The sequence below is a fragment of the Apus apus genome, chromosome Z (genome assembly GCF_020740795.1).
Source record: "Apus apus isolate bApuApu2 chromosome Z, bApuApu2.pri.cur, whole genome shotgun sequence".
NCBI classification, from domain to species: Eukaryota; Metazoa; Chordata; class Aves; order Apodiformes; family Apodidae; genus Apus; species Apus apus.
Genome location: NC_067312.1, coordinates 72,700,051 through 72,714,105, shown reverse-complemented (window position 1 = coordinate 72,714,105; position 14,055 = coordinate 72,700,051). Strand labels below are relative to the sequence as shown.

At 41.4% G+C, this 14,055-nt stretch overlaps 1 protein-coding gene across 1 annotated transcript; it reads right to left on the bottom strand.

Moving 5' to 3' along the window:
• Positions 1-3,100: 3,100 nt before the first annotated feature.
• Positions 3,101-4,672, bottom strand: LOC127396039 (uncharacterized). Its single transcript, XM_051643589.1, has one exon. It carries the CDS (start codon positions 4,670-4,672, stop codon positions 3,101-3,103), a length of 1,572 nt encoding a protein of 523 aa, XP_051499549.1.
• Positions 4,673-14,055: the final 9,383 nt, after the last annotated feature.

Sequence of the window (14,055 nt, the reverse complement as noted above, 5' to 3'; positions counted from 1 at the left end):
ATCCATCTTGTGTTGATTTTGTGCTCTGTGTCATTAGCATCTCTGGCTTTCCATATATACCGGTTTAGGGGTAATTTTAGCACAAGGGGGACTCTCCCAGCTGTGGGGAGGTCCACCAGGACTGGTTGTCCTGGGTAATAGGAGGGGTGTGTTTGGTGATCTGATTCATTGGGAGCAGGTAAAATAGTGGGAGCTTTGGGGCAAAAGGCTGTCAATTTTGGACATCCATTCCTTCCCCATCGGCTATTCACAGCTGTAACTGCATCCCTCAGTCTTGATGTCCACCTGCTGCCTTGTGGTTTCAGAAAACGTTTTAACATGCCATTAGTTCTTTCCACTATTCCATTTGCTTGAGGATAGTAGGGAGTGTGGAAAATCCAATTGATTCCCTCCTGTTTTGCCCAGTCTTGCACAATTTTAGCAGTAAAATGTGTGCCATTATCTGATTGAATTGTTTGAGGTTTTGGGAGTGTCCCAAACCATGTTTTCAAGCCAATAACTGTGTTTTCCCCTGTAGCCCGTGCAAAAGCTTCTGCCTGGACTAATCCTGATAGAATTTCTACTCCCACTAATACATATTGCTTGCCTTCTGATTTCCGGAAGGGACCAATATAATCTACCTGCCAGGCCTCCCATAGTCCCTTTCCAGTTCTCAAATGCAAGGGATCATCTTCTAGGGGGTGCTTTTCAAGGCGGGTACGGCACTGGTCACAGGCAGAAATACAGGTTTTGCACTGTTCTCGGGTAACAGGCCAGCCTCGGGCATGGGCTTCACAATGTAAATCTTTGATTCCTGAATGTCCCCTTTTTACATGCAGCCACTCCAAGAGCCTCTCCCAGTCTTCTTCTATGGGGGAGTTCTGCAAAGGTGCTAAGCGGGCCAATTCATCAGCTTTGTTATTCCATTGGCTCGTGGGGGACTTACCATCCTGATGAGCAGCTACCCATGCAACAGCAAATGAACCTTGTTTTGCAATGGTTAAAATTTCTTGCCACTTATCTTTCTGCCAAATGGGAATGCGGTTTACTTCCCATTCATTTTGTTCCCAAAAGGGGAGCCACTCTGTGCATCCCTTGAAGACAGCATAAGAGTCAGTGTAGATATAGACAGGAGAGGAAGTTTGAGATTCATGCTGAAAAACACTCCACACTGCTACTAATTCCCCGACTTGTGCACTACCTTCACCCTCAGTAATTATTTCCTGTTCATTATCAACTCGCAAAGCGACTGCCCGGTATTTCCACACCTTTCCCTCTCGTCTTGCAGAGGCATCCGTGAACCAGGCATTTTCCAACTGCCCAGTGAACGGAGGCGCTACCTGTATAACAGGAGGGAGGTTTATCTCTGTAGCCTCACCCTCCGGCTCTTCCTGGATAGACAACATTACGGGAGTCCCTTCAGTCACTTTGAAAATTTCGCAATAGTGCTCAATTTGGGCGTACCATTTCCTTACAGATGCTCGTTGGGCCACCCCGTCAGGGGGTGGGGTCCCCGACAATACTGATTTAAGTACCTTAAATGGGCCTCTAAGTACCAGTGGTTGTTGCCGAATTGTTCTTTCGGCTTCGCGCAGTGCTATGCTTACCACAAACAAACCCTTCTCCCAAGGGGTATACCTCTTCTCAGCATCTTTAAAGCTGCGAGAGTAAAAACTAATCGGCCGAACCGGTCCTTGTGGCCCTTTTTGCCACAAGTGCACAGACATGCCACTTGATGCAAAGCCCCACTCTATGTGAACTGGGTCGGAAGGGTGAATTGGGCCCAGGGCTTGGTGTGCCGTAGCTTCAAAAATTAACAGTTTTAGAGCTTCATCATGTACTTCAGTCCATTGCCACTGTGCCCTCTTCCGCAGTAAATCATATAGGGGTCTTGCTATGATAGAAAAATCGGGTATGTGCTTTCGCCAAAACACCAGTAACCCCAAAACATGTTGTAGCTCCTTTTTCGATTCTGGTTTTGTGACCTGCTCCAGAGTAGTCAGGGTTTCTGGGGGAATACAAGTTTTACCTCCTCTCCACCAGATGCCCAAAAACTTTACTTCCTGAGAGGGCAGCTGTACCTTTTCTGCTGGAATTTGCAAACCTATATTTTCCAAGTGAGAGATTATGCGCTCCTGGGTGGTTTGCACAGCTTCCACTTGATCTCCAGCAATTAGCACATCATCAATATATTGATATACTTTCACCCCGTCCTCTCTGGGAATCAGCTCGAGTTCCTGTGCTAGAGCATGATGTGCTAAAGTGGGAGAGTGTTTGTACCCTTGGGGAAGGCGTGTGAAGGTATATTGTTGTCCTTCCCATATAAAAGCAAATTGATCTCTGTCTTCTACCTGCAAAGGGACCATGAAAAACATATCTTTGACATCGATAGTAGCCATGATAGGGTGTGCCTGCTCTTGTATCAGAGCAATGAGTTCAGCAATGTTTGGCACGGCAGCAGTTAAAGGAGCGGTGTTGGCATTTAACCTGCGATAATCTATTGTGAGCCTCCATTTCCCGTTTGGTTTCTTTACTGGCCAGACCGGGGAGTTAAAAGGGGAATGGCAGGGGACGACCACCCCTTTTTGCTTTAGATCTTCAATCACCGGAGTGATTCCTGCTCTGGCACCCAGGGGCAATGCATATGGCTTAACGTTAGTTATTTTGGATGGGGGAAGGGGCGGCGCGGTTTGTAACAGGCGAACCTGCATGTTAGAGATACCAAACGCCCACTGTTTCCCCTGGTCGTCGGTCCATGTTCGCCCCTGCAAAACATCAATGCCCAACAAACTGAAGGGAAATTCACCAATCGCCATTCTCACAGAAATGAAATCATCCTCTCCTGGCAATAGGATTTTAACAAACGCGGAGACTACGATTTGTGCGGCGCCCACTGCACCCATTATTCGCAGGGGTTTCTTGGAAGGTTCTACACCGCAACTTTTTGCGTCCCTTTCTGTAAGAGCAGAGATTTGAGCTCCAGTGTCTACTAAAAAGGTAATGGGCACTTTACGAGGGCCTACAATAGTTGTTATCAACACATCTCCGTCAATATTCCTGGTGAGTTGTCTAATATACATCCAGCCTCCCTCTCCCCTCCCACCTACGGGGAGCGAGGCATCTAGTTTCCCTGTTCGGCTTTCATAGTCAGAATGGGGTCCTTCAAATCTATGAGTGGGGGGGCACTGGCTATTGTTTCTTCACAGGCAGATTTCTCACGCACCGCGGAAACGGGCGGTTTATCTGGCCAAGCAGTCACCATTTTTCTCAACACATCTGTGGGGGTTCCATCCATTAATTCACGCGGAATCCCCTTTTGCCAACCAAGATGCCAAAGGTCTCTCCTTGCCGTCGGGGCAATAAGGTTAGGTGGGGGACGTCTAAATCCTTTACCTGGGGGTCTGTCACGAGGGGACGGACTTGCCCATCGGACTGCTTTAGTTTCTGACCGATGAGGAGAGGGATTAATTGGCCCATATTTCCGGCCATAATTAATCAGCTCCTGTGCAATCTCTCCCCAGGTCCATGTTTTTGACTTTTGGGTGTTATGATCTTGAGTTACGATCTCTTCCAGTCGCGCAAGTGGGCTGGTAGCTTTAATTTGTCCTTGCAGTTGAATCCCAACAGGTCTAAGGGATTCAGGGAGCCCACGAATTAATGGGGTCATCCTTTCCGGATCCACTGTCAATAACATTGGGGACTCCTGATAAGGATTCAGCTGCCCGTTGTGCATCATTTGCAAACAGGCTGCTTTCTGTACACTCTCTAATATTTGTTCCATGGTTCCAACAATAGCCAATGGGTCCCCCCTCTCTAGGGGATCTAATCCACTAGCCCAATAAGCGGCGCGTTGTGTGAGTGACCATGGGGCCCTCTGGTCGCCAGTAGTTAAAAAGACACCGGGTCCCCAGTATCCTTCAGCCTCTTTTTCAGTTAATAAAATTTGGTCACCCCCGGACAAAGAGACTCGCCACACATACTCCGTTTCTGACTCTTTGGCGTTACGTGCGAATTCTTTCTTTAGCTTTGCCAGCTCGGTGGCAGAATATGGGACCTCCTTAGTTACCGAGGAAGGTTGTTCATCATCCGGGTCCTCATAATAGTATTCCCTTTTAATCAGGGGGCGTAACTGTGGAATTTTATCTGATCGGGCTTTAGCTTCCCGCAACTCTTTTTGAGGATAAATGGGACTCACTCTCCTAATATAGTCACCCTTTTCTTCCAATTCATTCATCCGCACTTCTGCCCCTTGCTCAGACCGAGAGGTACGCTCTTCCCACAGAGCGTACTTCAAAGAATCCGAGTGAGCCTTTTCACTCTCTAATTTCTCCCGGAGCTCAACATTCTCTCTTTTAAGGCCAGCAATTTGGTCCTGTAACGACTCGACTAATGTTTGCAGAGATGCGATAACTTTTCCTTTCTGGGTCTGGCAGTCAGCTCGGTGCTGCGCCGCCGACACCAGGCAAGCTCCTAGTACCGCACAGACTATGCCTTTGCCTTTCCTGAATCGCCGCTTGGCCTCCTTTTGTAATGCAGAGATACGATCTGCCACACTCTGTAAATTATGCCAATTTTCTTTAGCCCAGTCCTGTCCCGAGACTGACGGACGGGCATTACAAGTTTCCAAAATCTTAAACAATGTCTCGGGATCAACACTAGGGGAGGATTCCCCCGTATGAATTTCCTTTTCCATTATTACTTAACTCACAAAATCAGGGCCAAACGTCTCAGGAAGGGCAAGAACTTAGATTTCACGACGGCCACTGACAACACTCCCTGAGAGGATACACACGCTTAACTTCTTAATTCACAATTACAAACTCAGCCCTCTTATCAACGGATCAGAACTCCAAAAACAACAACAACAACAAAAATACAAAAGAGACAGGAAATCGTCCTATCCCCCAAGCCTATCCGCTTGCTAGGCGAATAGGTAATCGTCTCCAACGGCCCTAAGGCACCTCTCCAAGAGGCGGAGACGCCGACCCACCGTTCCGCCGAAAAACCTCCAACCACAAGGAACGGGGGCCCCTAGCTTCTCTCCTCTCCGAGCAAGAGTAAGCTACAGTTCTGAATCCTAAGAGGTCAACCACAAAAGCCCCCCGTAGGCTCTTCCCCTACGGACACCGAGGCATACAAAAAAAACTTGTGACACTTTCACCATTGGGATCCTGTCCGTGACGCCAATTAATGTCACGATCCGGTATTCGGATACGTGGCACTTTTTTATTAAAGGTGATCCCGAATGGTGAAATTAAGACGCAAACGAGGTCAGATGTCACACGCACAACAAGCTTTTATTAGAGTAACACAGCAAAGTCCCTAGAGCGGATAGGACAGGGAGGAAAACAGAGACAGAAAAGAAAGGAGAAAGCAGAAATACAGAGGACAGCAAGCAAGAGCATAGTTACCACCACGGTCCAGCGATGTCGTCGGTGGGGAAGTGGTTCCTGGTGGGGAAGTGCTTCAAATGCACCCATAGTGTCCCAGATTTTTATACAGTTCTTGCCCACTGCACCCCCACTTTTCTCCCTGAATAAGGGAGAAAATCCTGCTATCTTCTCTGTGCTCCTCCGAGATAGCAGGGGGGTAGGTACGGCTCCAGGGCTATGTCCTGCAGATAGTCTTTGTTTGGCTAAATGTTCCATTTCAAAGAGGAGGTTGAGACAACTGGCACCACAGGATTAGTTTATTGCAGTGGAGTTTCAGTCCTAGGAAGTGGCTTGAGACCAGCACTCTTTGTCTTGTCCTGCTAAGTTGGTGATTTTCATGAGATATATCAAGGCCTGGTTATCACTGTCCCAGCACCAGCTGTAGATCTCCTTTTTTTCTCCAAGCTCAGCATGTCCCACATTAAACTCCCCAGTTCTCAGGTACACATTGCAGGAGGGGAAGCAAAACAGTTGAGTGGGTTGCTGAGACATCTCTTTAGTCCATCAACGAATGTTGTTCAACTCTCAGATGCCACAAGACAGACAACAGATATCCTGAGTGCCAAAGTCCATCACTTATCTCTTGGATTGTTCGAGACAAGCACTGTACATTCTGAATGCCACAGACACAATTTTTATTGGGCAAGCCTTCTTTATTCAGGGATATCATCACTCCCAATTTTAAAACAGCATCCGCCTATTCTTCAAATGAGGAAAACTTCTGGGTAATTAATTCATTTTCTGAATACCTTTTAGAAACAAACAAACAAACAAAAAAACCCACAAAAAAACAACCAACAAATAAACAAGCAAGCTTAGCTGTTTCTGTTGAAACCTTCATGTATTAAACATGAAATTACTATTTTCACATGGAGTGACAAATTCTGCATGATGCAGACCTTTCCCTGGGTGAGACCACTTTACATCATGAAACATGTTTTATTTACTGGAATTAACGTTTTCCTATAGTGCCACAGATACAGAATATAATTGCAATGTTTTTCACAGAATCACAGAATCTTAGGGGTTGGAAGGGACCTCGAAAGATCATCTAGTCCAACCTCCCTGCCAGAGCAGGGTCACCCAGAGCACATCACACAGGAATGTGTCCAGGCGGTTTTGAATGTCTCCAGAGAAGGAGACTCCACAACCTCTCTGGGCAGCCTGTCCCAGGGCTCTGCCACCCGCACAGTGAAGGTGTTTCTTCTGATGTTTATGTGGAACCTCCTATGTTCCAGTTTGCACCCATTGCCCCTTGTCCTATCACTAGACATCAATGAAAAAAGCCTGGCTCTGTCCTCCTGACACTCACCCTTAACATATTTGTAAACACTGATGAGGTCGCCCCTCAGTCTCCTCCAAGCTAAAGAGACCCAGTTCCCTCAGCCTTTCCTCATCAGGGAGATTTTCCACTCCCTTCATCATCTTGGTGGCTCTGTGCTGGACTCTTTCCAGCAGTTGCCTGTCCTTCGTGAACTGAGGGGCCCAGAACTGGACACAATATTCCAGATGCAGCCTCACCAAGGCAGAAGAGAGGGGGAGGAGAACTTCTCTTGACCTACTAACCACACCCTTTCTAATATACCCCAGGATGCCATTGGCCTTCTTGGCCACAAGGGCACATTGCTGGCTCATGGTCATCCTCCTGTCCACCAGGACTCCCAGGTCCCTTTCTCCTACACTGCTCTCCAGCAGGCCAGTCCCCAACCTGTACTGGTCCATGGGCTTGTTCTTCCCCAGATGCAAGACTCTACACTTGCCCTTGTTGAATTTCATCAAGTTTCTCCCCGCCCAACTCTCCAGCCTGTCCAGGTCTCACTGAATGGCAGCACAGCCTTCTGGTGTGTCACCCACTCCTCCTAGTTTAGTGTCATCAGCAAACTTGCTGAGGGCACACTCTGTTCCCTCATCCAGGTCATTGGTGAAAATATTGAATAGTACTGGTCCCAGTACCGACCCCTGAGGGAGTCCAGTAGTCACAGGCCTCCAACTAGATTCTGTCCTATTGACCACAACTCTCTGACTTCTTCCTTTCAACCAGTTCATGATCCACCTCACAACCTGATCTTCAAGACCACACTTCCACAATTTATCTATGATGATGCTGTGGGAGACTGTGGACATCAGCTACAGGCTGCAGGCAGCCTTGATCTCGAGAAACTACAGCTGTGTGCTTAACAAAGACAAACATGTTTGTGGGAAAAGAAGGTATGAGAGAGATATGGATGTGTGTTGACATTCTTGTAAGAAAATGTAAGAAACTTGTAACCTATCACAAAGTAAGATAGAACGTGTGAACAGAAGCTGTTAACCAATGGGAAGGAAGCGTAAGGCCCGTGGACAGGAGAAAATGGTATAAGAATGCTATGTAACCTAATAATAAAGGCTGATACTGGTGACCATCATGGTGTGTCAGTCCCAAGCTCTGCAGAAGGAGACTGTCAAATGCTTTACTGAAATCAAGATAAACCACATGTAGCACCCTACCATCATCTATCCACCTAGATACTTCCTCACAGAAGGCTAGAAGGTTGGTCAAACATGGCTTCCCCTTGATAAAACCATGCTGACTGCTTTTAATGACCCCCTCCTCCTTGATATGCCTAGAGATAGTGCCAAGAATAAGTTGTTCCATCACCTTTCCAGGGATGGAGGTGAAGCTAACTGGTTGATAGTTACCCCAGTCCTTCTTCTTGCCCTTCTTGTAGACTGGAGTGACATTTGCTATCCTCCAGTCCTCAGGCACCTCTCCTGTTGCCTACGACTTACCAAAGATGATGGAGAGTGGCCGAGCAATGACCTCCACCAGCTCCCTCAGCACCTGCGGCTGTTCCACCTGGACCCATCGATTTATGGATGTCCAGACTGCTTAACTGATCCCTAACCCAATCCTCACCTACCAAAGCAAACTCCTCCTTTATTCTGACTCCTTCTGGGGCTTCATGAATCTGGGGCTCCTGGGGAGAGTCTGCAGCAGTAAAGACAGAGGCAAAGAAAGCATCAGTACCTCTGCCTTTCGTATATCCTCTGTCACCAGGGCACCCACCTCATTCAGCAGTGGGCCTATGTTGCCTCTAGTGATAGTTCTGTCTGCAATGGATTTGAAGAAGCTCTTTCTGTTGTCTTTGACCTCCCTAACAAGGTTTAGTTCCATGGAGGCCTTAGCTTTCCTTACTGCCTCCCTACATCGTCTGACAACAATCCTATATTCCTTCCAAGTGGCCAGCCCCTCTTCCATGACCCATAGATCAATTTTTGTTGTTTTAGACTTTTTCCAGGGTTTATAAGAAAATTTATCTTTCTTAAAGTAATGATCTTGACACATAAAGGAAATAATGAGCTTAAAATAGTCAGTCCTTTCAACTTAATTGTAAATGCAAAACTGCTAACAACAGTGATCTACCAAACACAGCCTTTCCTTTTTAAACTTGACTGTGTCCTTAAGAGTTCATTTTTCAATAAATAATTACTTTCAAGGAGAAATCATTTTTCCTTAACAATTTTTCCTACATAGAAAATCTCAAGAAATATTCTTACTATAAATATAGCATGTAACCATTTCTAACAATAACAAAAATTTATGGAACACTTAGAAGGGTGTCTAAGGTATTGACCATATTATATGCAGTCCTAAAAAGGGAAAAAGTACTTTCAGTACTGTCAGGGAGTTGACATGCTTGGGAACAAGCACAACCTGCTAGAGGATTTTCTGTTCTACAGGGTATAAAGTAAACTAAATTCAGATTATTCTCTTCAAGTCAATGGGTAATTCTTCGTTAGCATAACCCATGAAGTAAGTCAGAATTTTTCTTGATTTCTCTTAGTCCCAGGATTCACCAGGAAAGCTTAATGGTACATTTCTGATTCAGCTTGTATCCAAAAAAAAAGGATTTGGTACTCAGTTCTATGGGATTAATTAAACCTATTCTCCAGTATTTCAAAAGTCCCAAAATAAATACCATATACTTGTAAAAAGGAAACTAGAAATGTTTTCAGTAGATAATTTTTTATTTTGGACCAACATTAACACAATTTCATTTTTTTTTAACCCACACCTCATTCGTACAGAAATTAGAAACATTCTTTTTCTTTATCATCATATATCCTAACTTGGAAATTGTATCTAAGAGTACTCCAGCTGTTTATATTAATCAAAACACAGTTTTCCTCTTTAAAAAATTACATCTCATTTTCCTTATGTTCTGTATTTACCTCCTGCAGAGAGACATATCACATATAAAAACCAAACAGGAGAAGGATGAACTTGTGTTTCTAAAACTACAGATTTTTATTTTCTAAAAATCCATATTGTCAATTAAAAAAAAGGTTATTTTTGGCAAAGCACATGCTGCTATGTTGATATTTAATGAAAACTAAACACAGTATACTAAAGGTACTACAGCATGTGACATCCCTTAAAAAAAACCCAACAAAACCAAAACACAAAAAACGACTTTTTAAAATTTCCTTATAAGCAGAAGTCTATTCATAAATTTCAAGTACAGAATTGTCATTGGTGGATTAAAAGGATGGCTAATTGAAGTTGAACTCAAGTCCTCTGTGCTACCTCAAAAACATGTATCATACCCGTATTTGCAAACTTAAAAGTCTTTATTGATTATACAATTTTTAGAAACTCATAATTTAACCAAATCAGACCATATTTTAATAGCAGTAAGGAAAGGCATCCTTAACACACAAGGGTCGCATCCTTCTACATTTCAGTCAAGTGCTGGAGATTCTCACTGAAATAAAGATACTTTGGAGAATTATTGCTTATTAAAACAAACAAACAAACAAACAAAATACAGATTGTTCCAATTAATAGGGCTATACAGATCTGTTCAGATAAGAATTGCAGAGGAAAGCAACTAGATGTATTTTATGTACTTATTCCATTTTATTCAGTTAGCATCCTACCAGAAAAATGTTCCTTATAAAAGGACCATCAAATAGCATCATTGACTTGTACAATTACATTTTAATCAATACCAGTAACATGAGTAGAAAAGACACAATTGCCCAATATCTGTATATCAAAAATTGGTTTTGGAAATTCTTTTTTAGCATTACTTGATAAGGTTAAGATGGATTTACCACTTCTTATTATAAGAGTAATTGTATAACTTTATACTGAACTTCCTTACCTTAGGTTGCCTCCTCTAACTATAGCACATTGCCTTAGTTATCAGAAAGTTAAATGAAAAAATTGTATTTAATAACATTGAACTACCATTAAAATATTATTTTTTGTGTATACTTCAGCAAATCTTTTAGAAATTCTGACTCAGAAACAGTTTCATCTTACTTATAAGAGAAAGCTATTATTTATAGTGGATTGGTGGGAAGTAAGTAGTTAAAGTTTGCAGAGGGTCTTGAATTTTTGACACATTTCAAGTACTTGAATACGGTAATTATATGTTATATTTTCCTTGCTGGGCTACATACTACAAATTTGCCTTTCAAGTTCTTATTTCTAGTATGCTATCTCTTCTTCAACTGTTAAAGTATACTGTCAGTGATACAAATGATTATTTTCCCACCCTCTACCCAACCATGTTTTTAAACACACTTGTTTCTGAGTCAGAAACTAGGCAAGGACTATCTTTCTAAAAGATAAGTTAGTGGGATGAATGTTTGGACAGAGGGAGTGCCTGGGTACACTCTCACTTCAGGTTAATAATCTTCCAAAGGTTTTTATTGAAAAGGCCTTCAGGCCTTTTCACTAGGGTACTATTGTTGGATCAACTTGAAAGAAACACTTTACTCCATTTCTCCACTGCGCTGTCTCAAAGGGACATTCATTCCTATAGAGCACCAGTGAAATATAGACCTGAAGAACTACCAAGACACACTGAAAGTAAGACATAATGCAACCAGTCTCCCTGCTTCTCTTAGACATTATAGAAATGTTCAGCTGTTGTCAAGGTATATGGGATAGCTATGGAGACATTAGCTCATTATTAGGTCTCTCAAGCACCCTTTCTAATTAGAATGGGTACAGGGGAATAGACATTCTGCAAAATATGAAAATACTGTGGACTGTACTTGTAGTAGTTGTGCATATTACTGAAAAACAGAAATGCTGTTCACAGCTGAATTTTTATAATCAAAGTAAATTACAGTAAGAGAGAATTTTGAGTTCAGTTTATGTTAATTGTGCAAGGGTTGTGCAAAAGAACCAGAGGTTTATTTCAATTCCATATTGGGTTTTATTAACTCTATTATAGCTAGAATTTGAATACCATCACCACTGAACAGACACTGTCGCTATAATAAAATAAGCTTTTATTTATTACATTGACATTCGAAATTTATCAGTGGTACGATGACTGACACTTTATATTTTTCTTGTGATTGATACAGCAAGGAAAGCCTTGGAATTATACTTGAAAAAGGTATTTAAAATGTCTTGGCTCATCCAAAATAGGCAAGCACAATTCAGAGATCTGGAATTTGGAATTATGAGAGTCCACAGTTATCAGTGATATAAGCATCATTTTAATCAGAACACAAAATAAAACAACAAAAAAAACCCAATAAACAGTGTTTTGAAGAACACTTCTTTAATAATTTTATTTATTTATGTATGTGTTTATTTATTTATCGATTTGAGATAACGTTTTGGAACCTTACAGTGAGTTTCTTACACAGGCCCAGAGGCCAGTAAATCTAAATTACTTTCTCAGAAGTCATCTTGAAAATGGGAAGAAAGCTAGAGGAAATGTTTGAAAGTTAGTCTGGGTGAGCACAATAGTAGTTCATTATCTCATTTACTGAACACAGAAATGCACAAATAAAAAGCAACATAGTTTTAAAAAAATGACTGCAACAGCCAGCTAAAATGACCTGAAAAGGTAACAGTGGCATTTGAAATATTCACTTTTTGCTAACTGCAGTGAATGACAAAGGTGCTTCCAGCTTCAACAATGCAGAATGGACCTTTTAAAACAGAAATTAAGTCCTCATGAGGTTTACCTTTATAGATCTATTAGCTATATAGAGGTTGTATACATCTGCACAACACACACACACAAACCATGCTGAATTGAATTTTTTCTACATCCAAAGCTCTTCACAAAGCCTGTGCATATATTAAAAAAATGAAAAGTTATGTAGAAAAGTTTTGATTTTATTAAAACTTACCCTAGAATTAAAAAATGAGAGGGGAAGCATATAGACCCATTTTCCAGTTTGAAATTATTTTTAATGATTATTTAATTCAACTACATTTCTAATTAAAAGTTAAGTGCTACTTCTCTCTTTGGTTACTTTAATTTTAACTTTCATTTATACTAGAAAAGAAACTGTCTTCTCAGAAGACACAGTTTCAATTTTAGTGTAACAAGAAATGTTTACAGTAGTTACCTATTAAGGTTTTCTATCATATATATCTGTAGGCATTCATAAATATGCATTAATGTCTTCAAAACTTCAATCTGGGCATCCTAGATGATTATATGCTGTCACATTTGAATCCACATATCATTTGAATTATTTATTTTGTATTTTTAATTTTTTGACCATGTTTATATCTTGTTCTGATGAAAACAGTATAATGGAGCTTTGTCTTATAAAACCATATATTGGATTAATACATGAATATTTCATAAGCAAATGATAGCTCGTTTGAGTATTTTGAAGCTGAAGGAATTCTAAAATACCTAAAAATTTTTCAGCACTTTAAGGAACTGGTAAATATGGGTCTGTGGGAGGAATCTATTTGGTGTAATTATTATATAAACATCTGAGCTGAAAAATCTTGAGCGATTCTTACTTCCTGCTTTTCTCTCAAGGTCTTCCTTATTTTATTTTATTTTATTTTATTTTATTTTATTTTATTTTATTTTATTTTATTTATTTGGTTTTAAGAATAATGATAACATAACCTATGTCCACATTCATGAAATGTTGAATTGCTTATTTTGTTTTATTTCAAAGGGACAAATATTAACAAGAAAATATTTCAAGAACACCTTTCACTATAAAGAGCTCATGTTCAGTTCAAGGGCTAGGACATAAAAAAATAATTAGGATGCCCTTAACATTTTTCTAAAGGACAGAAGGAAAAGATTCCAATAAATGCATTCCAAAAGAGGAGAAAGATGGTCTGGTATTACTATGAGTAGCTTATACTGCTTCTCTTCCCATGATATGATCACTTACTGCAGCACTTTCTTTTGAAATAGTAATTATAGTAATTTGCTGTTGCTAAGGAAAGACTGATGAACGTTGTTGTGGCTTTTCCTCTCAGTCACTGTCAGCTGCTGCTCTTTAATACCGCAGTCCTACTTCCAGTGAGCATTCACATCCTGTTTGCAGGTGATCAGATCCTCAAGTGGCATCACTTGCTTTAGCAGGCAAACTTACCTTACAGGCAGGGCAACTTGTAAGAGTTTGATCCATAAACTTATAATGGAAATTAATAATTAGCAGAGATGTGTGAGATTCTCCACTAAACACTACACCTGTGACAAAACCAAAGGATGGGTTTTTTAATCTCAGATTTCCCTGTGCTAGCTAGAAAGGTAAAAATAGTGACCCCAATATGCAAACAGTAAGCAATCAGACATAAATTAATTACATGACCAGTATAAGAACAGCTAGATAGTTACATCCTCTTGATTTTTCTAATAATACTTAT